Source organism: Hyaena hyaena, unplaced genomic scaffold, assembly GCF_003009895.1.
Source record: "Hyaena hyaena isolate Hyena2069 unplaced genomic scaffold, ASM300989v1 scaffold_429, whole genome shotgun sequence".
Classification (NCBI taxonomy): Eukaryota; Metazoa; Chordata; class Mammalia; order Carnivora; family Hyaenidae; genus Hyaena; species Hyaena hyaena.
This window is the reverse complement of record NW_024081060.1, coordinates 86065-113415: the sequence shown is the minus strand read 5'-3', so window position 1 is coordinate 113415 and position 27351 is coordinate 86065. Positions and strand designations below refer to the sequence as shown.

At 42.1% G+C, this 27351-nt stretch overlaps 1 protein-coding gene across 4 annotated transcripts in view; it reads right to left on the bottom strand.

Annotated features, from left to right (window-relative positions):
• LOC120245587 (ubiquitin thioesterase OTU1) overlaps positions 1-27286 on the bottom strand; it is a 30779-nt gene extending 3493 nt beyond the window's left edge. The window contains exons 1-3 of one of the 4 annotated variants that reach the window (XM_039252667.1): positions 26944-27254; positions 3213-3397; positions 584-761 (exon numbers count right to left, since the gene is read on the bottom strand). In XM_039252667.1, coding sequence (XP_039108598.1) covers positions 584-761; positions 3213-3397; positions 26944-27151 — 571 coding nt within the window. In that variant the 5' untranslated portion in view covers positions 27152-27254. Of the gene's footprint in view, positions 1-583; positions 762-3212; positions 3398-8494; positions 8531-25028; positions 25914-26943 lie in introns of those variants that run through there. The other 3 variants (XM_039252666.1, XM_039252668.1, XM_039252669.1) reach the window with 3 other exon arrangements.
• Between the last annotated feature and the right edge of the window lie 65 nt (positions 27287-27351).

Genomic DNA, 27351 nt, shown 5'->3' with positions numbered 1-27351 from the left:
CAGTGGGGCTATCTTCAGGAGTAAAGTGCCCCCCTCACCCTGGGACACATGGCCCCACCCTCACGGCCACACTCATGTGCTATCCTGTCCCCCTTCTGCTGAGCCTCAATACCACTGGCTTTCCACCCTGTCTCACAAGAGCCTTGAGGTGCCACCCACTGAAGTTAAGGGGGCCCTTCCCTTTTATCTCTTGCAGCCTCATCCTCCTGGGTCATCCAGATTAGCTCTCCAGACACACTTTGTGTCCCCAGAGCAACCATCCACCCCTCCCAGATCCCCTCCCATGGACCTCTGCGGTCATGTCTCTTCCAAATTTCTCTGAGAGAGAGAACTGGAGCTAGTTAAACGTTTTCCCTCCCAAGCCTCTGATACTTCAGAGAAAGACAGAGGAAGCTGGCTTGTCCACAGTCTCTCCTCCTCTCCAGGACAAGGCTTTATTCTGGACAGGGGTGTGGAGCAGAGTGCTGTTGTTCCTTCTGCCTATGACCCTCAGAGCAGAGGGCAAACAGGGTTCAAAGCAGTCACAAGAATGTCCTGGCTTTCTGGGTTTGCTAGCAGTGCCACCCCAGATGGTCTCTCTTACCCTGGGGAGCAGGCTGGATTATGGGCCGTGCTCGGGGGCCGCGGGGGGCCGCGTCTTGCTCAGACTCGTCAGTGGACAGTCCACTGTCAGCTTCAGCATCCAGCGAGCCGATGGTCTCCTCCAGGAAGAGCAGACACTCCTTCTCTTCAGCGGACAGGAAGTCGTAGCTGCTGTCACTCTGGAATGAGGCGTGGAGGACAGAGAGGGAGAGAGGGAGCTGTGAGAGGGAGCTCCCCAGAAACTGGTGGGGCTGAGAACCACCCTGTGTCTGGAAGGAATGCTGAAGGGCTGGAAACCTCTCCACGAGGGGACTCCGCAAACTTGCGGGAGTTGTCTGTCTCCTGAGAAACCGCAGGCACCGGATGGGGCGGAGACTGGCGGCTGTGGACCCACTAGCACCTAGTGCTGGACAGGCCGATGGCAATTGGCCTCTTTTGCTCAGTCCTGGGTGGAATGTTTAGGGGAACAGATCAGAAGCAGGCCCTGGTTCTAACTCCAGGTCCTCTGTGTGACCTGTATCAAGCATATCCCTCTAAGTGTCTCCGATTTAGCTCTGAATTATATGGGCAACCTAATGATTTGACCTTAAACTTGAATGGTATTGTTTTTAACTTTTCGAAGTATTTTTGCACACTTGATCTGGTATGTCAAGGACAGTACGAGGACAAACAAGAAATGCAGCCAACCACTGGCTATCAGGCCAATGGGAACAGTGGTATGACTAGCCACAGATAAACTTACTAAAATATTTTACACTTGACTTTGAAATGCATTCCATACAGGATTTTTTTTTCTTTTGTGTATTTACTTTCTTGATGGCATGTGGCTCTGGCTAACATTCAAATAAGTGTGCATTTCTTAAGCAAATATTAACTTGAGGGGGGTAGGGTGGAGAAACTGGATGGGTATGGGAGGAGGGGAAAGCAACTTAGTGTGAAATATCAAGTAGATATTCAAGTATAAATAAATAATTGTCATGATGAAAAAGCACATAGGGGTATTCAGGGAAAAGTGTCACGGCCATTTGAAATGGTTACTGCCCAGGGTCAGCAAGGCCAGGAAGATCTATAGAATAGTTGCTGTCTCAAGTTGCAGGTTGAAGGGAAAACCAAAAGGCCAAGTGGAGATGCAAGAAATTTGGCTTGGGTTCCCTCTTGGCATCTATCTCACTCCTCTTCCTAGTATTTGAGATACTTTAGAGTTATATATTCTCCAGACCCACTCAGATGGCCAGGAAAGATTTGAGATGGCCCTAAATATATCCTAGGAGATGGTTGTTGGAATAACCTCTCTCCCCACCCCACCCCCAGTTCCGCTGACTCCTTAAAGGGCCATCTGTCAGGCCGACTTGTCAAAGGAAGCCCCAAATATAGCCCGTGGAAGCCCTGAAGCCAATTCCGGGTGTTCCCTGAACAAAATCTTCCCTATGGACCTCTTCTTCCTAAAATAGCCTTGCAAAAGATAAACCAACTGAATTTCTCCTTTGTGGAGGATTCAAGTTCCTTGAAGAACTTTAATCCGTGCCACATTCTGTGTCCAGTAGTATGTAACCGCTCATATTGGCTTCAGCCTAACAGAAACAGAAAGACAGCTCTGTGGTCCCATCATCTTGGGTCAACAAGAAATTATATACAGATTGTCTGCACTTTGGATTGTGTGTGTGTGTGTGTGTGTGTGTGTGTGTGCATGCGCTGCTTTCTGTACTCCGTTTTTACATATCAAAACTCACTGGCTATATTAAAAGTCCTTGACATTTGGTAGAGATCCTCATAATCCTTAAAATTTTTAAGTACCTCTATAGGATATAGAGCAATAGAGTATAAATTCTCAAGGGTTATTAGGTATGCGATTGAACACCAATTGCAAAGGAATGTTTACATTTGGACATAGGACAGATGTACTCTTTCACACCAGCCTTATAACAACTGAGACTTCAATTCATTCCCAGAAAAATTAGGATTGGTTACATGCCACTTACAAACAGTTAAACACAATGACTGGAAGATTTTGAATCTATACTCGTAGATAAAGCTATTTCTTTTCTATATAGAGGCTGGTGCTGAGTGTTTTGTGTTTTATACATATCTCATTCACTCCCCTCAAGAATTCGGTGTTTACGTTATATCCTACCTTAAAATGGAGGAGACTGAAGCTTACAGAAATTCAATAATTTGCCCAAGGCCATAGAGCTTATAGATAGAGAACTCAGATCGGCTTAGCTCCAGAACCCAGGCTCCTAATTACTCTCTTCTCTGTGATCTTTGTAGAAGATTGAAGGCACCCTGTTGGCTGCAGGAGGCTTCAGGAATGTGAGGGCCATGGTGATCTACCATCTGGTTTCCACCAGGACCTCAGGTCACTGGCCCTCCCTCTTACCTCAACTTAGCCCCCAGTGAATGAAAGCTGGGAGCAAGTCTCATCTGTCCTATTGCTCTTTGGGACTGTCCCACCCTTTCTCTAGAGAACCTGGGTGACTCAAAGGCAGAAATACCAACTGGTATGATTCACTCTCTGACAAGGAAGATGAAAGCGAAGGAGCAGCCAGGCTGGTGGTGGGCAGGGCAGGGAGGGGCGGGAGGAGCGGGCAGACAGAAGCAGGGGGCAGGCTGCAGGACAAGAGAGTACGTACAGATCCAGAGCGGGTGGACACGGTGCTCATGATGCTGTCGCGGCTGCTGACGCGGGTCACAGGTTCCGAGCCAGGCCCCTCTGGCCACAGCTCGCTCCTGGGCATCGCCTGAAGCAAGGTGCAGGGGCGGTGAAAGGGGCTCCCAGAGGGGAAGTGAAGGGAAGTGAAGAGTGTCCCAAGCCGGCCTGAAAAGAGAAGAATCAAAGCCACGTGTGAGCTGAGCTGAGGCTCTCCGGGGAGGCTCTGCCCAGGCCCTGGAGCAGCGTGGAGGCAGGGACACCAAAGAAGCAGAGAGCTGGAAGGGGCCATGCACGGCCGTTCCCCACGCCCCCCGGCCTGCGTGGAAGGGCACAGAAGCGGGCTCACACACATGCAGGAGGAAGGACTCAGGGGGTGCAGAAGCAGTCTAGTCAGAGAGGGAATTTCATACTTTTCTTAGCCGCTTGTTTCTCTGAATCAGGGAGCTTAGCCTACATTTCCATGACTACAATCAATAGGAAGGGGTTAATAGTGTGGGTTCTGGAGGAAGTCAGATCTGGATTCAAACCCCGCTTGCATTTACAGTTATGTGACTTGGGGCAAATTACTCTTTGACTCCGTTTTTCTCAGTAAGTAGGGTTAATGTAAGGATTAAATGAGAACGGTTTGCACAGCTTAGTTGGAAGTAAATACTCAATGAATAAATGACTGCTTCTGTTCTTGTAATAAGAAAAAGACAAGTTCCTTCGAGGATCAAGGTAAACTCACCTAAGGGAACAAGAGTTTAGAAAAGAAGGGTTTGGGTTACATGGAAGAGAAGGAACAGGGCCCTTGAGAGCACCAACCACACAGGGTTGTCACGAACACATGCTGAAATGCTCCATGTAAAACACTCTGCAGTAACTGTTTGCTGCTATCATAGCCAATATCATCAACATCCTCACGACAGCCCCCTCCCCACCACCAGAGCCACCCTCATCTCCCTAGTCTGGGAGCCTCACCATAATTCACAGAGATTGACACAAACCCAGTTTCCCTCTTGTATACCACCCACTCCGAGGCTCCACTTATTTCCAGCAAGGTCCCCTAACCTTTGTCATATGAACAAGAGAAATGTCCTGCATAGCTTCCACCCGACTCCAACTTGTAGGGAAAAAGAGTTTCAAGTTCATTGTGCCAATAGTAATAGCAAAGGAAGGAGATACCATCTTCTTTGCGAAAATGCCAAGATCTGGAAAGGCCAGAGGTGACTCTCCTATGTTGAAATAAAATTCTGGAAGAATTAAGTTTAAAAGCCAGTTCCAAGTTCAAATAGGGAGTTTGGGGAGAGCTAGGATTAGGATCCAGTTTGATTCTGAATCTATATTATTCCTCTGACACCATGATATATTTTCTATTACCTTTCCTACACCCCGGCCCCCATACTAAGTAAAATGTCCTAGAAAAAAATATGTTCTATTTGAGAACTTGGGACCTGGGGTTGGGATTCCAGGGAGGTTGTCTCTTTGGCTTCTGCCAATAACTTCTTCCACTGCCAAGTCAGGTTTGGGCTATGCTGGGTGAGTCAGCTTGCCAATCCTGTAGACCTGACCAGTGCAAGGCTGCTTTGGGTGGGTGGGTGGGGGGGGGGTGTCTGCAAGTGGGGCAGGTAGGGAGGAGCAGGACAATGGGGAAAGAAGAGGGAAAAATCCCAATGAGCCAGACACATGGAGTTCATAAGGGTCCAGAACCTCTCAGGAGATAGGGACAGGACCAGAAGGGACAGATACACCAAAGAATCCCAGTGACAAATCAGCACTGGGTAAGATAGCTCTTAAGTCTTCTTCATGAGGTTTCTTTCCCAACATCCAGAACCCCAAAGAAACAGAAACATGAAAAGTCACGTGGATGAAGATCAGTCTCCTCAACTATCCATTCCATTCATGACAGGTTAGATTCATAAGGTACCAACTCATCCCTAACATTCTGTAGGGCTGAGGCCATGACAGCAAAAGAGATCCATTTCTCATAAGCTTAGGCACACAGTAGGCACTCAAAAAATCCTGGATGAATAAACTTGTCATCTGTTCTAGTATCTATTGAGTTGAGCTGTTGGAAGACCTCTTTTTTGTTGTTGTTGTTTTTACTCTATTATTATAAACTCTTAAGTATTTTATTTCCCTGAGAATATACAACTCAGTGGAATTTGGGCAATGCCTTCAACTAAGCTAACAGTCATGAGCCCCTAACAGGGATGGGGAAGCAAAGCTTTATAAGACAAAGGCATTGCTTCCAAGCAGTCAGTGTCAATCTAAGGGTCTAGTTTTTGGCTCCAGTTTTCTTATCAAAATTGGGGCAATAAATATTAGTATGTATTGATCACTGTAGTTAATATAATACTCTGTGCATGGGTGACCGGATGATGCCTCTTCCTTTCAAGGAAGTACTCTTCCAACTTTATGATGGACTGCTAGCCTCTCCCTCCTCCCAGGGCAACCCATCACACTTTCATTTTGGAACTAAGGATAGCCTAAAGTAGCTGGGAGAGAGAGAAGCACTGCTTAAAAAAAAAACAAAAAACAAAAAACCCAAAACATAGCATGGTCTAGCTTACACTTTCAGTTATGCTAATTAGATCTTCAAAATAGCCTGATAACTTAGATGAGATGCGATATTTACTTTGACAGATGAGAAATCTGGGGCTCTTTCTACTTGCACTTCCTAAGGGAAGTAGCGAATGACCTATAACTGCATATACAGGGCAGCCTGTGGATCCCCGCTGCTCCAGAAGGCATCTCAGAGATGCAAGAGGGCCGCGTTGTACCTAAAGAAGGGTCACTGGTTACCCCTGACCGAACACTAAAAGCCCTAAGATCACCTTTCTCCTTTTACTTCATACCTTAAACCCTCTAAATTATCTGGTTCAGCTTTATGCTGCCAGGCCAGCTTTTTGCCCCAACAACAGACATTTCCAGAGTAAACAAATGCCACCAAACGCCACTGAAGATCATGTCATCAGGCACTACATAATCACTGCCGAGGTGAATCTGAGCCTGAGACCAAAGTCAGATGAGTGCTTGCATCTCGGCTCCCCACCCAGTTTTCTGATCCGAAGAATATGAACCTGAAGAGTCTTCTCTTCTTCCAGCCTCCCACTCTCTCTTACCACTCTGGCTTGACCTGGAGGCTGTGTTTCTATCCATCAACTTTACAACCTTGAAACTTGGGGGCTACTTCAGGGCAGCCATCGAAACTTGAAGTATTTTGACCTGATAAGAAGTCTGAGAAACAAGCAAAACGCTCAAGGTGAGAGTTTGGTTTCTTTTCACCCTTGACCTCTTTGGGGGATCTGAGTGGAGGAGGAAATGGGTGAAGACATATGCACAGCCTATAGCCAGGGCCACCCAAACAAAAGCACGTTAAATATTAACTGCTCCACTGAAGCCAGCCAAGTTTTGGAGGAAAGTAAATAAATAGTATTTGGAGTCCTGGCATGGGGCAGGGGCAGGGCTCCAGCCCCATTCCTGTTTGGCTTCTCTGTACCTCCTAAAGTATTTTTTTTTTAATTTCTGAGAGAGAGAGAGAGAGAGACAGTGTGAGCAGCGGAGGGGCAGAGAGAGAGAGGGAGACACAGAATCTGAAACAGGCTCCAGGCGCTGAGCTAGCTGTCAGCACAGAGCCCGACGTGGGGCTTGAACCCATGAACCATGAGATCATGACCTGAGCTGAAGTCAGCTGCCCAACTGACTGAGCCACCAGGTGCACCCTCTGTACCTTCTAAACAGACCCAATGCCCCCTTGTCACCATCCTCCCATGAGCCCACATCCTATATCCTCCAAGAGCTCAACCTATCTCCCCACTAGTCAAAGAGACTTCCTATTTCTCTCAGACGAAGTATCTCTCCTTTTTGCTGACTATCCAGAAGTACGCCTCGGGCTGAGGAACATCCTAAGTAAAACACCAGGAATACTAATAAAGGTTGCCCTGTGTGTATGTCCTTCTCCATGAGCACATGGGCAAGTTTCTGGGTGTGTTTAGTCAACGTTAGAATCTCCTGTTTCACAGGTGGGTTTCAGGAAAAGGTGGCTAGAAATATCTTCTGCACAGAAGAGCTCTGTTTGACACTTACAGGCTGTCTTATCCTGACAAGTTCACCACGTGCAACAGCCCTCAGTCAGTGAGTTTGGTGGGCTGATTCTGTGGTGTGGGCTAAGCTAAAACCTAAAGCGCCAATTGCCAGGACTGGAAACGCAATATATTTGCTCAGGGCTTGTATGTGCCAGGCCCGGGAGCCTGGTGCAGGGGTCTTCCCACTTCGCTCTTTGCTGCAGCAAGAGGAAAAGAGGCAAAGCTAGGGACCCAAATGCCTCCCTTCCCCAAGGTGGATAATGGAGAGCTGACTTGCTACCCTGAACCGACTTCTACATCCAGCTTCCCTGTGCAGGTGAGCCTGCCACCCAGACTGTCAACTGGGGCACCTGAAGGAGGACAAAGCAAAGCCACCACGAGCCTGAGCTGCACTGAGAACTCCTACCAGACCCGAGGTACTACCGTGAAATATTAATGTGGGTGAGGCCCTGGCACAGCGGGTGAGGAGCTTTTTGTCTGCCAGTCTCTGTGTCTAATAGTAGGCAAAGTCAGAAAATTGAGTTGAATCCAAAGAAACTCACTTTTGCAACCAGATTATGCGTGGGTTTTCCAAAGGTAAACTGGTATCTGAGGTAGAATTTTCCCAGCCTCACATCCCCTTACAACCAAGCACAGCTCACACCTGACATGTCCACAGAGCGCTCCATTATCACACTACCATTATTGAACACACACACAGCACCCTTTATTTAAATATAGACATTGAGTTGATACAACCATGGGCAAATTTCCTGTTATAAATGCAACGGAGAAATCATGGCACTTTTCTCCCCTCAATGATCCCCCGTTTTGACTGCCTGGGCTCCCAACTATTCCTTTCCAAAATCACAGCTCAATTTCAATTGCTCAGAGATGGAAATGTCCAACACGAACCCATTTTGTTTTCTTGTTGTCTGCAAAATATGCTTATCCAACCTAAATAGGCAGATGAGAAAAAAAAATGCATCCCAGCCCTGAATGCATCCCAGCCCTGTTCTCCACTGAAACATTCCAATCGTCAGAGCTACCAGCCTGCTCTGATTGGCAGAGTGGGCTCAGAGAGTTCAGGAACAGAGAGGACAGCCCCCTAGCTGGGGTATACAGGGCTGCCCACATCCTGTGGCCCTGATTTCCCAGGAAGCACCCCTTCTTGCTGCAGAATAAGCAATAGTAGGTTAGTGATTAACTAACTCACCTTTACTGGATGAGGGGCTGAAGAGAAGAAAGAAATACCCTTTTATTTCAAAGGGCAGAGGCAGAGACAGAGACTGCTTCCCCTGCCTTCCACTGTTTTCTTCTTTTGACCTCCTCCAGTCTTACCTGGACAGGTAAATGCTTCATCAGTGCTGCCCCACCCCACCCTGCCACTGACTCACAGCCAATCCCAGCCTTCCCTCCCTACTTCTCATTCCAGCTGTTTCGGTAGGGAGGGCGTGGGAGGGGGAATGGGAGGGGCGGGGCCCGCTTTCACGTAGCCAATCACCTCTTGCCCTCCCCTTCCCGGGTTAGAGCCAATAACGAGCCCTTAAACAAAAAAAAGAAAGAAAGAAAGAAAAAGAAATAGGAGGGCTGGAAGGAGAAGACTCCTTTGGGCTGACCCTGGAAGAGGAGAGTTGGCCAGGAGGGAGTAGGCAAAAGACACTATTTTAAAATTTCACTATAAAGAATCACAGACAGGCGGTTTGCTTTTCTGTGTCTGTTTGAAACTTGGTTTTCCATCTAAAGCTTCCTTCCTTCACTTGCGGGGTAAGTATTCCCCCGAATTCTCCAAGTTAAGATCCATTGTGGCCCGTTTTGTTAGTAGCTTTTCTAGCTGTTCACAAGCACTTTTGCCCTCAAGCCTTTTCCTAGCAGCACTTACTACTAGCACCTCTGCTCAGGACTGCTGGAAAAAGTGTCTAAGCGTAGGGGTGCTGGAGCTGAGACACCCTTGCCCCCCTGCTTGGCAATGACCTTCTTGGCCTCATTTATTTCTGGGGGGCTGAAACCATTTTCTCCCCCAAGGGGATCCCTGTCCTGAGGAAAAAAGTGACTGGACGGCCTGGAAGGAGGGAACATGTGTGCTGTCATCTGGGTCTCTGAGCTCCTCTTGCTGTGCATGGAAGGTGGCAATGAATATTAAGAAATAAAAACAAAACAAGCTACCAACCAGCTTAGCAACCTGTCTCCTTCCATAGGCAGATTCTTTGCATCTGCTGTTAAAACAACCTGAAGAGAGTAGGGAGACAGGAGTAGATGGAAGAAATCACTGCTTTCAGGAAAACACTTCCCTCCAGGTAGGGAGGCCAAGTTTACCAGAAAGGACTTTTGCCTGGAAGCTGGTTTTTCCTGGATATAGGCTATCCTTGATGCCAAAAGGGCTGGGAGAAAAATTAAAATCACTGCACAGAATGATCGCCAACATTTATTGAGCTCTTGCTATTTACTAGGGATTATGCGGTACTAAGCATGTTCATGCATTTACTCCATGTAGTCTTTATTTTAACTTCAACAAGTAGGTGCTATTAACATCCAAATTTTACAGGGAGGTTAAATAACTTGCACAAGATCATGTAGCCAGGAAGTAGCAGAGCAGGGATTTCAGTTCAGGCAGTATGATGCCAAGCTTGCCATGCATCAGTATGATGCCAGTCAGCCTCCATTTTGGAGAAATTCCCAGGTAGGAAACATGAAATACAGAGATAATTTGCAGGCCTATTTCTAACAATTAGATGAAAGCTTTCCCATCTCATTTGTCTTGTAGCTATTCTATCTTTATTAACAAGATGACACATAGCTTTCGTCTTTTCTCTTCTTGTGATCATGGTTGGGTAGGAAGTAAGAAGTACAACGATCCTGGGGCCAAGACAGAGAGAAATGGGACAGGATGAGTTGAGGAGGAAGGAGGACCGAGGAGGCCTGGGAGAACCAAGTATCCTATCAGCGGCATATGGAGAAGGAGCTGACTGAGCATTTAAGGGTGATGACCTCCCTTTGTGGTGTATCACGTACACATGTATGATGTCACAGTAGTAACAAAACAGGAAAGGCACCTCCACGTCAGGGGTTCAGTGCAACTAAAGTCACACCCACGGATGGGATCACTGAAGTTGATCCAGCTTCATAGGTGTGTGATTTGAACATTGGCTAGAAAAATGAATTTGACTTATGAGCATTAACGTCAAAGATGAGAGCAGGCACCATTTTGCTTGTGAACACAGTTTTTCAGTTTATAATAAAATTAGTATAATTAGGAAGGACTCAGCTTTTCCCAGGTAGAAGTAGGAACGTAAACAAAATGATCATTCTTTTCCTCTCTTTCCTTTTAGACATGTCTTATTGAAAATTATGACATATTTCAGAGACGCTCGCATGACCAACACCACTGTACCAACACCCAGTTTAAGAAATAGAATGTTATAGTTGAAGTTACTTATAGATTTTGCCCCTCTCTTCCCTCCTACCTCCTCAAAACACACATATGCCCCTGCTAAAATGAACCACTGTCCTGAATTTGGTGTTCTTCATTCTCTCTATGTTTAAATGTTTTACCCTGGAATCTTTTTTGCTTTACTTTCTTTGGTTTTGCTTGGAAAAATATCAAGTCTCTAAAGGTTCCCGGGGGGTTGAAAGGAGTCCTGGACTAGGGGAAAGAGGGTCCTTCCAAAAACAGAAACACTTGAAAGACTAAGGCTATGTAGTTGATGTAGGTCATCATTTGAGGAGGAAAGTGTGTAGTTTTTGTTGAAAACCAATTGAATTCCTGTTTGATGACCTGACTCTGTGAAATCTAATTACAGTCCAGTTCACCTGACTCATCCATGTCTTTCCTCCTTCTCCATCCTATATGCTGTTGTGGTGTGTTCATCTTCTTGACTGATAAAGGCTAGTTTATGGTTTCCTTTCTCAGTACAACTTCCTATTGAGGCATCTCATTTCCCCTAGACAAGTGCATTTTTCCTACACACACGCGCACGCGCGCACACACACACACACTAATTCAAAACCGAAAGTTACCACAGTCATTGGTAAATCTTTCCTCTTTGGGCCCCTTATAAAGTTGAACTCTGCAAAATAGCTGTAGACATCCATTCTAACCATTCATGATACTTATTCATTCACATTATAGTCACATCCTGTCAGTGTCTTCCATTTCCTCTCCAAAGGAAAACCGAAGTTACTTTGGACATGTATTACCACCATCCTTAAGAAACACAGGGTGCTCACTATGTTCATGGTATTGAAGTCCCTGAGTGCTTTTCCAACATATCAGGGAGAGGGAAGGCTTTACTCCCCGAGTAGTAGCAAGAGTTTGCTTTAAAGAGAAGACAGCGGGGAAGGGTTCTGATGAGAGTGATTATAATTTGGCTATAAGCCATGGAATTGATAGGCCATATTAAGACATCAAATAGATCACCCAGTTCTCACCAAAGTGGTATTAGTGTTAAGCCTAAAATGATTAGAGGGGAACTAAAGGGTGTAATTAAGTAAGTGGGTCTGGATGAAGAAATTCTGAAATGAATCATTAAGTAATACTTAGGGGTAGAGATTTTTTTTTCTTTTTTCTTTTTTGAGATCAGTGTCTCTTTGGCCCACCTACCATGGAAATTAGGAGGACTTGGCCGTCCTTTTCCTTCCAGTGCTAATGAAAGTTTGAGGGCTGAACTCATCTCTTAGGATCAGAGAGTACTGTAAGTTATGTCAAATCTTAACATGTTCAGAATGGAGCTCATCTTGACCCCCCCCCCCCAACATATTCTGTCTCCCCTTTCCTCAGGCCAGCTAATTGCATCACGGTGCCTATTCTCACCCAGCATCCATGCTTCATAGCAATCCTCCCTGTCTCCTGTGAGATCATTGCATCACTCTCTCCTCTCTTTTTGGCTTCAGGGATGCACTAATCGTAGGGTCGTGGGCCACTGAGGATGTGAAGAGACGACAGGAAGGTTTTGTTTCACATCTTCCATTTTTTAGGTGGGTTTATAGATTATGTGGGTTGTTGATCCTCTCAATTCTTGGGTGCATGTTCATAGCACTTCAGGATTAAATTCGAAGTCCCTGTGTGACATAGAAAGACCTTCATGAGCGGGCCCTATCTGCTTCTCCTTTCACATCGCCATCCATATTGTTTATTACAGTCACATCTAATATTTCTGAAACTGCCATGCATTCATGCTTCTGAGCCTTTTGCACATGCTGTACTCTCTGCTTGGATCCATTCCCATGATGTCCTCCAGGCTTAGTCTTATCCTCCCTTCAAGATTCAACTCAAGTACCACCTTCCTTTGGAATGGGATGTTAGGTGATGCTTCACTGTAATCTCCTGACTCAGCACACACATCTCTGAATTGAACCCATTAGGATGTACCTGTCCTCTTTCTCTCCCTGCAAACTGAATTCATGAAGAACATCGAATATTTCTGTGTGTAACTCTATTGTCTTATAGTAGTTATGCCAAAACTGATGATCAACTTTTTGGCAACTGAAGTGCTTTACTTAAGAAAATTGCCCTAAAAACTTCTTGTTTGGAGATCGTGTTGATGGATTATTCATCTATTGCCATGATTTTGCTTATTTTTTTTCTAAATCTTGTCTTTTGATGTCGTGTTACACTGTGCCTTCCTGTTCCCATCACATTTACAAATCTGCTTTCCTTTGTACCCATTTTCTTCTTCTCTTTTGGTACAACAAAGAAAATGTTTTCCCAGTAACCCCCCACCATCCACGTATGCTCTGGATCTCATTTCACAGACTGTCTACCTTTGCAATCCTCTCTCTTACATCATCTTTTTGACCTTTCTACTAAAATAATGGCTCATGAGCATTCAAATATATGACACTTAAGTGTAATGTGTCTGGAGCCAAAATGTCTGATATGTACTCTGCTTCTTCATGTAAATAAATGCTATTGACAGGTGGTCTCCAAGATATGCTAGGTTTACTTTTCCATTTCTGTTTATCTTTTTTTGTCCATCTACTCTTGCCCACTATGTAAATCTCCTCTCAATACTTTCAAATGCATTAGAATACCATCACTTTCATCCTGGAGAAACATTTTCCAGAGCATTCTGATTTGCTTCCATCTGGATATGTTGTTATCTAGTCTGTTACATGGCTGTCATTTTCATATGTGTCTCCATCACCTTACTGGGAAAAGTCCTTTCACCTCTTTCTCTTGTTGGATTACCTGGATCTCACATCTTTCTCTTTCCTGAGTTAGCTCTCTCAGTTTGACAAAACATTCTCTAGTAGTTTCCCAAGACAGAGTGTATAAGTTGCATACTACATGTCTGAGTATTGATATTCTAGCCTCTCATTTGATTGTTTGTCGGGATATAGAATTTTAGATCAGTATCTGCTAGATTTCAGTGCTGCTGTTGCAAAGCCCAAAGTATCTGTGATTCTAAATTTAAGGCTCTCTCTTTGTTTCCAGTATTCTGAATTTTCATAATGATGTGAGTTGGAGTGAATCTATATTCTGGGTACTGAGTCATTCCAATCTGGAAACTCATGATGTTCAGTTCTGGGGTATTTTCTTGATTTAGTTCTGTGATGAATTCCTACCATCCACTTCCTTTCTCTCTCTCTCTCTCTCTCTCTCTCTCTCTCTCTGTTGTTTCTTTTTGGAACCTATATTATTTGGATGTTATTGGATCCCCCTCTGGACCTCAACCTCTCTGTTTTATTTGCTACTGAGAGATTTCTTAAAATTTATCTACAACTTTCTATTGCATTTTCTTTTTGCTATTGTATTTTTAACTTCCAAGAATTAGTGTTTGTTCTCTGAATTTTTATTACATTTCTTCCAGTTTCATTGATGCAGAATCTTATTACTTTAAGAAACTATATATATTTATAAGAACATATATAAATATAAGTGTTTTTCTGCTTCTATAGTCTGTTTTCTCCAAGTTACTTTTCCCCCCCCTTATTTGTTTTGGCTTTTGTGTTTCTTATTAAATAATATTTTCAGATGTCTGATGATTCTTGGCTGTCTACTCAAATTCCAGAATTTGTCAACAAAAATCTAACTTTGGAGGCATGACTGTGGTTGGTTGACTGTGGACTCTGCCACAGACTAATCTCATAGGGCTATTCGGTTGGAAAATCTTTGATGCCAGTATCTTTAGTCTTTTTTTAAAAAAAAAATTTTTAATGTTTTATTTATTTTTGAGAGGGAGAGAGACAGCGTGAGCAGGGGAAGTTCAGAGAGAGAGGGAGACACAGAATCTGAAGACAGGCTCCAGGCTCTGAGCTAGCTGCCAGCACAGAGCCCGATGCAGGGCTCAAACCCACAAACCGTGAGATCATGACCTGAGCCGAAGTGGGACGCTCAACCAACTGAGCCACCCAGGCGCCCCTCTTTAGTCTTTTCTGATGGCCTTATTGAAATTCTCAGAGAAGATCCCTCAGAGAAGAGTTTTCCAAAATCCTCCTTGAAGGGCATAGGTCTGGCAGCTGGCATTCTTAGAGCCTATAGCAGAGGGAGGTTGTTGCTGTCAGCATTTAGAACATAAAAACACTTCATCCCCTTAGTTTTAGTACAGAGACCCTATTTTACCCTCTCCTGAGAGGGGATATAGCAAGCTCTTAGTTGCTCTGAGTGGGAGAGAAGATCTGAGAGGTCTTACTGTTTCTTAACCAGACTCTTCACCCACCTTCCTGATTGTTTTTTCTGCCCCTGTTTCCAGGTGTACTAATGCCACCAATTCTCGAATTCTTAGGTGGGGGGAGGACTCCATGGTAAAAATAGTTTCTGGCTTAGGATCAGCTTTTTCAAATCTGCTAGGTCAGTTACCAGTTACCCAACTGCTGGCTAGCTTCCAAAATTTTGTGCCATTGTTTACTCCACCATCTCTTTGTCCTTCAGACTTTATGCCTTTCAGTAAATCTTAATAATAGCTATCCATCTCAGAGTTACTGTTAAGATTATGTAAGCTACTACATGAAAAATGCTCACAACATTGTAAGCGTTCAACAAATGCTATTATAATTATTACCATCATCACTTAAATAGGTTACTGTGGTAGCCTCTTCCTAACTGGTCCTCCACTTCCATTCTTGCCGCCTTCAATCCATTCACCAAAGAGCGGCTAAAATAACTTGGAGAAGCAGAAATCTGATGCTTTCCTTAATAGGCTTTAATGTCCTATTAAAGTTATACATTGATTTCATACACTCATATGTTCATTCATTCAAGTATATAGTGAATGTCTGTGTCCACTACTTTGCTAGGTGCTGAGAATACAATGGTAATAGGGGAGAACTTGTCTCTGCCCCTGTGGACAAACTATTTGGGGACACGCATATAAAATGAACAAGCAAATAAAATGTGGCAAGTATGTATTCAGTGCTTAATATAGCTCAGAGAGGATGCAAATCTGGATCCTTGCTTGCTTCTAAAACTTCACCTCAAGTCCCATTTTTTTTCCTTTTTACCACACTATGGTCAGACTGGCCTGGAAAAGGTTTCATTGCCTCCTGCAGTATAAGGTTTGCAAATGCTTTACCCTCTACTTGGAATGCTCTTCTTACTCTTCAAATGGCTAACTCCTATTCATGCTTCAGGTTTCAAATAATCACTTTCTCAAAAAGACTTTCCCAGATTCACCACTTTTAGTTAGAATTTTCCTACCCCCATTATTCCCTTTATAGCACCTGTATTGCTATTTCTTTACAGCACTGTTTTTGACTTCCCCCTCCCTCCAAATACACCCAGCACCTAGGGCAGTTCCTGAAACTTAGGGTTCAAAAATACTTATTGAGTGAATGGCTGTCTATCCTTGTTAAATCCTAAGGTATTTGACAGCATACTTTGCAAGAAATAGAGGCTCAGTAAGGGCTTGTTAAATTAAACTGCTGAACAATTAATCGCAGATAAATTATGACTTTAGCTGCTTCTAGCCAAATCCAAGATCATTTTCTTGGTCTTCATTGTTATAGATTAAGAGTAAGAAAAATAAGGCTGGATTCTAAAGGATGGATCTAATGGGAAGGGTCACTTTGGCAGAAGGTTTACATAATTCAGTCTGTACCTTAGTTTTGTTGGTTTAAAAACTTCATGAGTTTTGCTATATAATATTCAAGCTCCAAGAGAAGTAATTTAAGACCATAAAATTCCAAAGAGAAAGACATCAACTCCAGTGCAAAAGTCATAGTAGAAAGAAGTTTGGAATTCTACTAGGTGTAACTTTCTATCCACAATTAGGATGAATAATTTTGTGAAATATTCCACATAACAGATTCTAAAATATATTCTTCTTCCATAAGGGACACATTTTCTACTTAATTCAATATGAATATCCAACAGCATTGAAATGAACTGTGCCAGGAATATTCATGGTCACTTGAAAAAGTGCTTTTTCCTTCTGGAAATTTTAAAATAAACATGGACAAAATTTTTTTTACTATCCTCTCACCATTGATGACAGAAAAAACATATTATTAAATCATTTGCTTCATATTTTATATTTCCAAGATTATTTCCCCTCCCCACTTTTTTTTTTTTTAAATACAAATTTTATAGTAGCTGTTTCTTGATTATTGTGTGAAAGATGTTGCTGAGGACTTCTATATCCGGTAATGCTGGACTAGGTCATTCAAACAAACCTCCTTGCTGAAGCAGTGGGGAGCTAAAAATATGGGTTTGAAGAATTGCCAAGCCAGGATCAGGATGAGGATAGAGGGCAGGTGTAGTACATCCAACATTTGGGACTTTCCCCCTGGAGACATCTCTCTATTCCAGAACAGGTGGCCAAGATACTAAGGGGGTGCTTTTGCCAGCTTCACACAAGCAAAGAATCAGAAATTGGAGCCCAGCATCCCCCCCATGGATGGGACCTAGTGTACCACCCTCACTGTGGGTTGGGAACTCAGAGCTGCACTGCAGGAGTGAGCATAACTCAACACCAGCCATGTTGGATTTACTGTTGTGATTCTATGAGCCAACGAAGGGATTATCAGGAATAATTCTGTCCATATTTTGTATTTAACTTCAGCATTGATGTTCAACTGAGTAAGCTTCAAACTTCAACCTCATATCTTTCAACCTATTGCAATTATTCAATTGCAAGGTTTTAGAACATGGCCAAGTCACTGTGACACATGCTCTGCTGTCTTAAGATTCACTAATGAAGCCCTTAAATTGAATAAATGCCATCAAGTAAGATCAGAAAACTCTTGTTGGCAACCAGAAGGAATTTTAGGACAGAAAGGCAGAGAAACAGTTGAGAGAGGCAGTCACTAAAGCAGAGAAAGGACTATTCATTCAGAACTTGTTCCTCATGAATTCTTGACCTTTTTTTTTTTTTTTTAAACTCACACAGAGGGAATTCCTAAGTTCAGTGAGCCTAAGGAAGTATGTTCATGATGCTCTGGCACTTGATTCCATCAGACAAATATCCTCAAAATCTATAAACATGGTAGAGACAAAGCAATCCAAGTTAGAACACATTTTTTAAATAGAAAAAATATTTGAGATGCTTGCTTTTCTATTCTTAACTTCCCGTTTTCAGCTTAGAGAGCTAATAAGCATAGTGTATGCTACTGCCAAATATGTAAGTCCTGCTTTGCAGGCTCTGGTGTGTTACTAAATTAGAGCACAAGTCACTCTTTCTAAACACTAATAGGACATTGCTTTTCCTCTAGGGAATAAGTTCTTTTTGTAAGTCCTCTAGGGAAGAAGTTCTTTTTCATGTAACTAACACTTCAAACAATTTCCAAGATGTTGGGGACCTAATGATTTATAGCTCTATTTCTCACAATGCAAGAGGCCAAATCACAATACTTGAACTTTAATGGTAAAGCATCCCTTTCCATTTGTATTAGGTTTTATGGTAAATTTTGCTTTGCAATATTCACTCCTTATAGGTCTGACTTCTTTCCTCTAGAGCCTTAGGAATAAATCTACATCTTTCACATAATACTTCCCTGAATTTGAAACTGTCATGTCACCCTGAGATCTCTCCTCTTGTCCAGATAAGGATCTCCAGGCCCTTCAGATATCACGTGACAGTTGTCAAACTTTAGTTTTTCCATAGGTTTTCCTTGGACCCTCATCCAAACCCCCAATGCAATGCAACTAAAGCCTTATACACAACACTATTGCTTCCTTTTTTCTAGATCTTAGAAAAACTAAACTATTAAAATGCAACTGTTTCTGTGGCCCAGTCACATTGCCCTGTTGGGATAGAATTAAAGTATTATGCTATTTCTTCATCAGATCAACTACAAAACCAGTTTTTGCCCATGCTGGACTCACATAATAGATTTAGAGTTTAGGGGCAGAGCTTCACATTTATGAATATTCAATCTCAGGGTTTTTCAGCCTGTTAAAGAGTTTTGAATGGTCATTCACTCTTAGTCTCTTCTGTAAACTTAGTAACTGTCTTTTTAAAACAATTTTTTAATGTTTTCTTTATTCTTGAGAGAGAGAGAGACAGCGTGAGCAGGGGAGGGTCAGATAGAGAGGAAGACACAGAATCTGAAACAGGCTCCAGGCTTTGAGCTAGCTGTCATCACAGAGCCTGATGCGGGGCTTGAACCCACGAACCATGAGATCATGACCTGAGCCAGAGTTGGCTGCCCAAACGACTGAGCCACCCAGGCACCCCATGTAAACTTAGTAACTGTCTTTAAGCAATGGATGAAAAGGGACTGCATGAGGCCAAGGACAGAGGACTGACATAAGCCATCAGAGGTCTCTGGAAGTTAATATGGACTTATTTAATCAACCGTGGTTATAGTTATGGTTCCCCAACTTCATCATGCATCAGAACCAGAATAGATTGTTGGCCACATTTATTTCTGATTTCTTTTTGACAATTTGTTTCTAACCAAGTTCCCAAATATCATGAGGAGCACACTTTAAGAAGCATTGCTTCTTGATTGTTCCACAAGCTGCCATTGCACAGCTCGAGTCTCCTTACAAACCTTTTAATATGAAGTTTGGCTTGACTTATTCTTTGGATGTATGTCCCCCTCCCCCCCCAATGTATTAGAGTACATTATCTATGCTGATCCCCCACACATTGATTAGATTACATTTTTTTTAATGTTTATTTGTGTGTGTGAGAGAGAGAGACAGACAGAACATGAGCAGGGAGAGGCAGAGAGAGAAAAGGAGATGCAGAATCCGAAGCAGGCTCCAGGCTCTGAGCTGTCAGCACAGAGCCTGACACGGGGTTCAAACCCACGGACCATGAGATCATGACCTGAGCTGAAGTCGAACACTTAACCGAATGAGCCACCCAGGCGCCCTCGATTAGATTACATTATTACATTATGGTTCCACTTTCAACAAGAAGGATAAGTGGTTCAAGTCCAAATTCTGGTCTTAAGAGTTCAGTTCAATTCTAATACTCCAGTGCTGTTTTAAATAAGTTTAAATAAAATTCTCCCACAGGGATGTTGCAGTGTAGATCTCAGTCCATTACAAATGAAAAGGAAACATTTAGCCTTCCCACAATTACAATTACTCAGCAACAGACACTGAATTACAACTTTCAGGAGCTAATTGCACACCAGAAAATTTGGGAATCAAGGAAGGAAAATTTCAAATGCTCCCTGGTGTCAAAAAGAAACATTTTAGTTTCTCCTGTCAAAGTCATTAAGATTCCACGTACAGAGTGAGATTCAGCAGATGTTGGCATCCTAGACAAAGCAGTGGACTATTAGCTTTTGATAATAAACATGCAACTGGAGTGTAGTGGCTGTCCACTGGCCCGCCGCACTGACCCCAAAATATGCTCAGACAACAATATTTTCAGTTCATTTATTCCTTCAAAACAAGTCACTTCATACAGCATTTAGATATTTAAATGGACCTCATAAATAAAATCAGTTCATCTTAATGACATCTTAATGACAATGGCAAAATCACGTTAAGAGTTGCACAAAATGAAATCAGACATCTCCCAGGTAGCAGCAGTGCATTAAGTTAAAAAAAAAATGCTGGCAAATAGACAAAACATTTTTAAGAAAACACTGTCCATCTTAATGAAGAGAAATATGCCAAGAAACAACTCTCTTCTGTTTGCCCTTCCCTGCTACTTTTTTCAAGTCATGTTCTAAGCTCTAAATTTGACCATCTTGTGGTTTCCTTCCTGCTTCAGGAATCTCCACCTCTACTCCCTTAATACAGGACTATTGTCATTCTCTATCCCTTTTGACAAGCTATACATATTTATTCTGCATTTTAAGCTGAATTCAATACTTCTTCAAAGGGAAGAAATTACTCTTTGCTAAATAGCTTGTAAACAGCTTGAGTCATGAATGGCACCAAGGTGAACTGGAAAACTGCCAAGAATCAGGTGCTCTAGTCCTTGTCAGGAACTTCTGGGCTAAAACGAACTACATATCCTATACCAGCTATAAAGTCAGGCTCATGTAATCTTAGAAATTCTAAACTTTTCTTGGGTTAACCTCTTACCTACTGCTTAACCAAATCCTATCTTCACATCCCTAAATTCCTAGATGTAGGCTATTTTTTAAAAACCAGTATAAAAAGGCATCATAGCAAAATGCTTATATTCATGGTTTTATACATTAATGACAAACTTCTCAGTCATGGCCCTGCTACATTCTATGCCAAGATATGGGTGAGGAGGGTTAGGATGACACAGAGGCATTGCTTAAAAACTTTTTCGAAAAACCTAATTCACAACTAAGGAATGCATTCACTTGGGGATCTCTTCTGTGTTAAGTGGTACTTTATCCCCCTTCCTTTTTAATCTAAAAAGCAATCTCTTTTAAATTCATATGGACCAAGACCTACCTAAGTCAGCACCTCACAATTCAGTATCAGTGTAATAATTTCTTCAAATATTCAAAGAACTGTAAACAAAACGCCAGTTAATTTTTGGAAAAGAAAAAAAAATAAAACCCTTTCCCACAATCAGGCAGGTTTTATAATCTTTCTAAGATGAGTTAAATGTGTTAAAAAACTGTAACTCTTAACTAGGAAACATCTTTAGTTAATGAACCAGCTTATTCAAATCAAGTGTTTCACTTCAGACTTAAAAATGACACATTTAAGGCTAAAAAAATCAGTGCCCTTAAAATAAGTTTGCTTAGAAACAAATGAAGAGTTTTAAGATTCTAATCTTTTCTAAATTGGTATAGCCATCTTTGTGCTACAAGGATAAGCTTGAATACTGCACTGTACAACAAATGATAAAGAACAATCACATTACAGAAACAGGTTAACTTTTTGAATGCTAGGGCGCACAGCATGCTCCTAAGTTATAGGAATCAAGTTGCACTATTGTCAAAACACCAGACTGTTGTGCCACTGGATATACTATACTCTGATGGCAATGTTGATTAAGAGCTGAGCATTAGCAGCTCAAGAATTTATATTTTAATGTCTTTAATAAGATCCCTGGAAAGGGCCTCCATGTAAACTTTTACTTCATATTTTTTAAAGTGCTGTAAATAATAACAAAAGTATGTCTCAACACATGAAAGAACATAAATCTTAACATATGAAAGTTTAGGAAGGCCACCTGATCCACAAAGAATAAAAATTGCTCTAATTTTACATACTCTCCATTCTATTTTTTTTTTTTTTTTTTTTTTAGAAAGACATAAAAACTATGGTTAGGGCAACTTGCAACATACATGTTTTAATTAATGCCTACATAGGATAGAAAGAATATGCTAGATAAACAAATTAGGCGTGGGCACTTAAGGGCATTTGCATTCCTAATTATGACTTTGCTGGGACTTGAACTTCAGGTAATAATCAACTGGCATGATTAAATTAGTTTTGCCAACAGGGTCAAGCTGACCAGCAGCCAAACTTTCAGGGGTACCACTTGACTGTGCCCATTTTTCATTCCTGGTAAATAAGAAATCAACTAGGAATGATTAACAAAAGATGTATCACACTGATATCTTTCTATGGCTAGCCCATCACAAAATCCCTAGGGATATTAATTTTAACATCTGAAATCAACTCTATCTAGACGTACATCTTCATCTTCCTACACTGAATCTCTGAATCTCTAAATCCAAAGAAGAATAAGAGAAAGGGGTGGAGGACAGGAAAGTACAGTCCTCATTCATTCAGCCACGAATGTAAACTATCCTCATTAAATTAAAAAGATATTCTTGAATGGCAGTCAACAACTGAATAAACAGGAAGAAGGGTTTCATTCTGCTCAAGTGCAAATTTAAGAAAAAGCTTCTTTTGATCCTGCTGCAAGTACTAAAACCCATAGGTTTTAAAAATTCTGAAAATTAGAATTTATACACATTAATAAACTAATTTCAAGGGGCACCAGGGTGGCTCAATTGGTTGAGCGTTCAACTGTGGCTCAGGTCATGATCTCACGGTTCAGGAGTTTGAGTCCCACATCGGACACACTTATGTCAGCGTGGAGCTCACTTCAGATCCTGTCTCCCTGTCTCTTCAAAAATAAATAAAACATTAAAAAAAAAAAAACAATTTCAAGAGTTTAGTAAGCGCAGAAAAAAAAAAATCTTTAAATTGTGAGGTTTACGAGCTTTAGAATGAGCACAAGTTTGGGTTTTTACTCCTCCATAACTAAAACAAATTGTCCACAAATAATGCATCATCTTGGATTTTTCACAATCAAAACATTCAAGTCCTACCACTAAATTTCAGCAACTGGTTAACTTATAACTCACTATGGATAGCGATCTGACAGTTATCAGTAATCAGTGGTGAATGGACAACCTATGTAACAGGTAAAATAGAGTAAGATCCCCAAAATAAATACTTGACACTTGCTTTGTATAAAAGCATGAGCTTAAATATGCAAATAAAAACACTTAAAAATGAAGGGGTTTAATTTTATAAACTATCAGGTTCTCTTTCTGTTTGTTAAATTAATCCAATGTAGATAAAACATACTACATTTTAAAGTCACAGAATTTTATGTTGGGACACATGTCAGTACATGCCTGGGATATTATAAATTACTCAGTAAATATTTGTCACACGAATAAACTTCTCAAATTCCAATAAGCAAATGTCAAATTTAGCTCCGGAAGTACCTAAGGCAAGCTTTATGAATGATGATGTGTAAAGCTCAATTCGAGGGATGTTACCCAGTGGTATACTCTTAACTTGTAGTTTTAAACTTATTTTCTAGGGAAATAAGATACAAAAATCTTTAGACCATGATGATGGCCAGGTGCAAAGAGATCTTCAAACATATTCATTTGTACGTAGTATGATTGCCAAATATTAAGGATCTCAAGCTCACAAGTGCTATTTTAAGGCTCAGTAAAATAGAAAATTAAACACTTTTAAGCTATACTGACCATAACTTATAATGCCTAAAGTAGTTATTCACAAAAAAGGTACTCAAGAAATGTCACCTTAGGATTTCAAGCATACTTTGTGAATTCTTCCTTAAAGGAACTTGTCCACTGAATTGTTTACATGTTCCTTAATTTTATATGGCCACCTCCACCAAGTGAAAGTGCTAAAAGTAAATCTCCATTTTAAAACACTTGCCAGGAAGATAAGCTGAAAGAGACAGAAGTGCTTTAATGTATACCCATTGGTATTCTAAGTGAGATACTTCATCAAAAATGAGACCAAGATAACAAAACGTCACAACATTAAACCTCTTCACATTTTGTGAAATAATACATAACAAATTATAATTTAGCATCCCTGATCTTCAGAAGAATTAAGAAAAGAGGTAGAAAACTTTTATCTGGAAGATCTCATAGTGAAGCTAATTTTAGAGGGTGTGCCTTACAGGTTAGCCCACCAAGCAAAAGAGTACACATCTAGTTATTAGGAAGCAGAGTTCCGAGAAAAGCTGAATAAGGCAAGGATTTAAAAACTGTCATATTTTGGAAGTGAGACAAATTCGTTCAACGTTACTATCCCAGCTACTTTAAAACTCTTCAAGAAAAGTCAAAGTAAAAGATAGGAGATAAGCAAAGTGCTAATTTGCAGAAACATGAAGTTATTCAAAAGAGCATTAGTGGCCAGATAAGGCTTGCATGAAAAGAAATGCTGTTTAAGTAAGAAAAGATCTCACAAAAACCAAATGAAAGCATAGCATTATCACGTTAGAGGAAGATGGTTTACAAGTTGGAGAAAGAGCTGAGGAAAGTGAATCCCTCCAGATAAATCATTAAAACAAAACAAAACCAAGCACTCAAAATGTAAGAAACAAATAAATACCCTGCTTAATTTAAACTTTTTATCCAATGTGACAAACATCAATAAATGAGTTGCACTAAAACACGAGGCAAACGGTCTTTTAAAGCTTTAGTAAGCTGCTCAGGCACCTTCTCCCTCATACATTCTACTCTAACACACTAGAAATCTTAAATTGGGCCCTATTAGTTCCTTAGGTAACATTCTCAAGGAACGGACTCATCCCTGGAAAAATTGCTTATAATGTACTTATAACTGGCTAAGTACACATTTATAAAGTCTACCAAATTGCAATATAAAATCAGTTTTGACAACTCTGAGTATCTTCATGTGAGGAATCAATTCATAATTTAGAAATTATTAAGTCAGAGTTTTTAAAAGGACTCGATTATGGAGACACCGTGGTTCATGTCCAGTGGCCTCACGTGAGGCCGTCCGCATTACCCGAAATATGCAGTTGTTTTCTTCTACAAGTTAAAGCTGCTGGGCGCTAGTTTATAATACTGGGACTCAATCTTCAGGTTAGTGTCGGTAGGTGGCAAGGACCACCTCGTCTGTCGCCCCAGCAGACAAAGGGCACGTATCACCACTGTAGACACACATCTGTAAACCTGCACACTCATTTTAATCTTAACAAGGAATTTCAGTGTCTTAGTGGTTTTAAGTTAAAAAGATGGTTCCAACATTGTGTTCTTTTGTTCTGTAGGGTTACGAATAGCTTATTGGAAAACCCAGAGCCTTCTGGATCTGTGAGGTAGTAAGCGGCAGTCCTCCTCATGCATAGATCACACTTCTCCGAAGTTGGTATGGCCTGTCTCCTTGGCATGGTCCCTTGCTTCCGCTTGTCCAGTTAATCCCTTCTGACATACCATGCATCTCAGGGTGAAGCGGTTTACATCGGTGAACTGTCTCTTTCTTCTAGCTTCGTCTGCTAATTCTAGTGCTTGTACAAGAACAATGTCATCGTTAGAGGAGAAAATGGTCAGAGGCGGGGTGTCTGGGTCAGGGAAGACACGCTGAAGCGGGTCATAGTGGATGCCATCATAAATAAGCAGGACCCTTTTGGTGTATCCCGCATCTTCCCCAAAACGGTCAATTCTTACTGTCTGTGTATCCACTACACAGATTTCGCACTGGTAGAATTTAGACAGAATGGATATCTCAATAGCTCCTCCCCAAGTGTCATCCCTTTTGATCCAGTCACAGTACTCTTGGTTTGTTTTTCCCAGTATCGCCTCACTATAGAAGCCGGGATCGCTTGCTACAATTTGTGCTATGAGGCGTCTCATCTCAGGGGCGCAAGCTGGATTCAGGACTCCTCCTTCTACCACATAGTAGACGCTGGTAAAGAGGCAAGAGTTGTCTGCTGGGACCACAGTTCTGCTAAGCACAGGCAAAGTTTCCCTGACGTAACTAGGAGCACCATGTTTTGTAAATGTAGGTGAAGCTTTGGGCCTGATTTGGTCTTCTTCAACGATCAGCATGTCGCCTGTTAAAAATAAAACAAATCCAGAACTGCAGAGGTATTACAGATGAAACTGGCTGTTCACTAGCCAAGTTTGTAAATTACCAACAGGAAGAGTATAAGCGTATAAACTGGGTTATGAGGGAGAATACAGCTTTGCAAACAAGTAATCAGTGACGCTTCTTGTTCAGTCTTCGTAAAGACGGAAGCAGAACAGAGAGGAAACCATTTTAGGCTGCATTCCAATTTGGTGAAGGAGCCCTGGTTATACACCTTTATAATTACATGAAAAGAGACATTTCAAGAACAAAATTTCCTTATGCTCCCTCGCTGCATTTTAAAAGCACGTTATCTTCCAAAAGGTGTTCGCCCTAGATTAGGCCACTAGGGGGTTCTTGTCCTTCTGAAGCTTTTTTTTTTTTTTTTTATCTACCCAGTTTAGTGTTTACAGGATGCCTGATACAACAGCGGAAAGCTTTTAATGATCAATATTGCTGTTCAAGTTTTAGTAGTGGACAAAAATAACTGCTGTTGTTTAGAATGTGAAAGGGCCTTCAGGAGATGTGTAAAAGCATATCCTAAGATGAGTATACCTAGCTATTCGTGAAGGTGACTGTAAAAACCAACCCGGAAAGCAAAAAAAGAAAAGTATGCTGCATCCTTCAGATCTATCTTTTTTTCAGAGATAGAAGGGATAAAGCCATCAGGATGGAGAATATAGATTTTTTTTTAGAGTTTTGTGGACGCATAAAAAACAAAATGAATGAGACGTTTTTCAAGACAAACCAGAAACCAGATTGAGGAAGGGGGGACCCCGAGGTTCTGGGCTTCTTACATGGGTTGGGCCCTATCTCCCTCTTTCAACCATATATGTAGTCCAAGACACTTGCCCCGGCCTCCGTCAGGGTTCTCCGTTCTCTCATCTATCCTTAGTCCTCTCCTCAAAACCCCCAACTGACACACAGCCACCTTGCCTTGACCAGTTCTGAGTTCTCCCCCACGCCCCTCTCCGTCCTCCCAGGACTTTCCCTGGCCCCAACTGCGACTCCCTTACCTGACTGGATGGGCAAATCCCCAAGAATGGTATCCTCGTTGCTGAGATCCAGGCATTCGGGCGGGTATCCTACGAGGATTCGCTGACAGCCGGGGGCGATCCCGGTGATGGCGGCAATTTGGCCCTGGAGTTCCCGCACCCGGGTCCGGCTGGACAACCCCTGCAAAACATGGGTCCCGTCCTTGGCCTTGCAGCGGAGCCGCCACATCGTGTCGGTCCGGCTGCCCGGAGGCCAGACACCCGCGGGGCCAGCTTTGGTCCCGGCAGCAGGTTGGTAGACGCCGCCGGGGCAACAAGCCGCCGGGCGGACTCCAAAATGGCTACCCTTTGCAGGGCCAAACATCGCGAGAAATAGCTGGTGGCTATAGATCTCGCGATACTTTGGTGTAGCGTAAGCTTTAGCCCTTT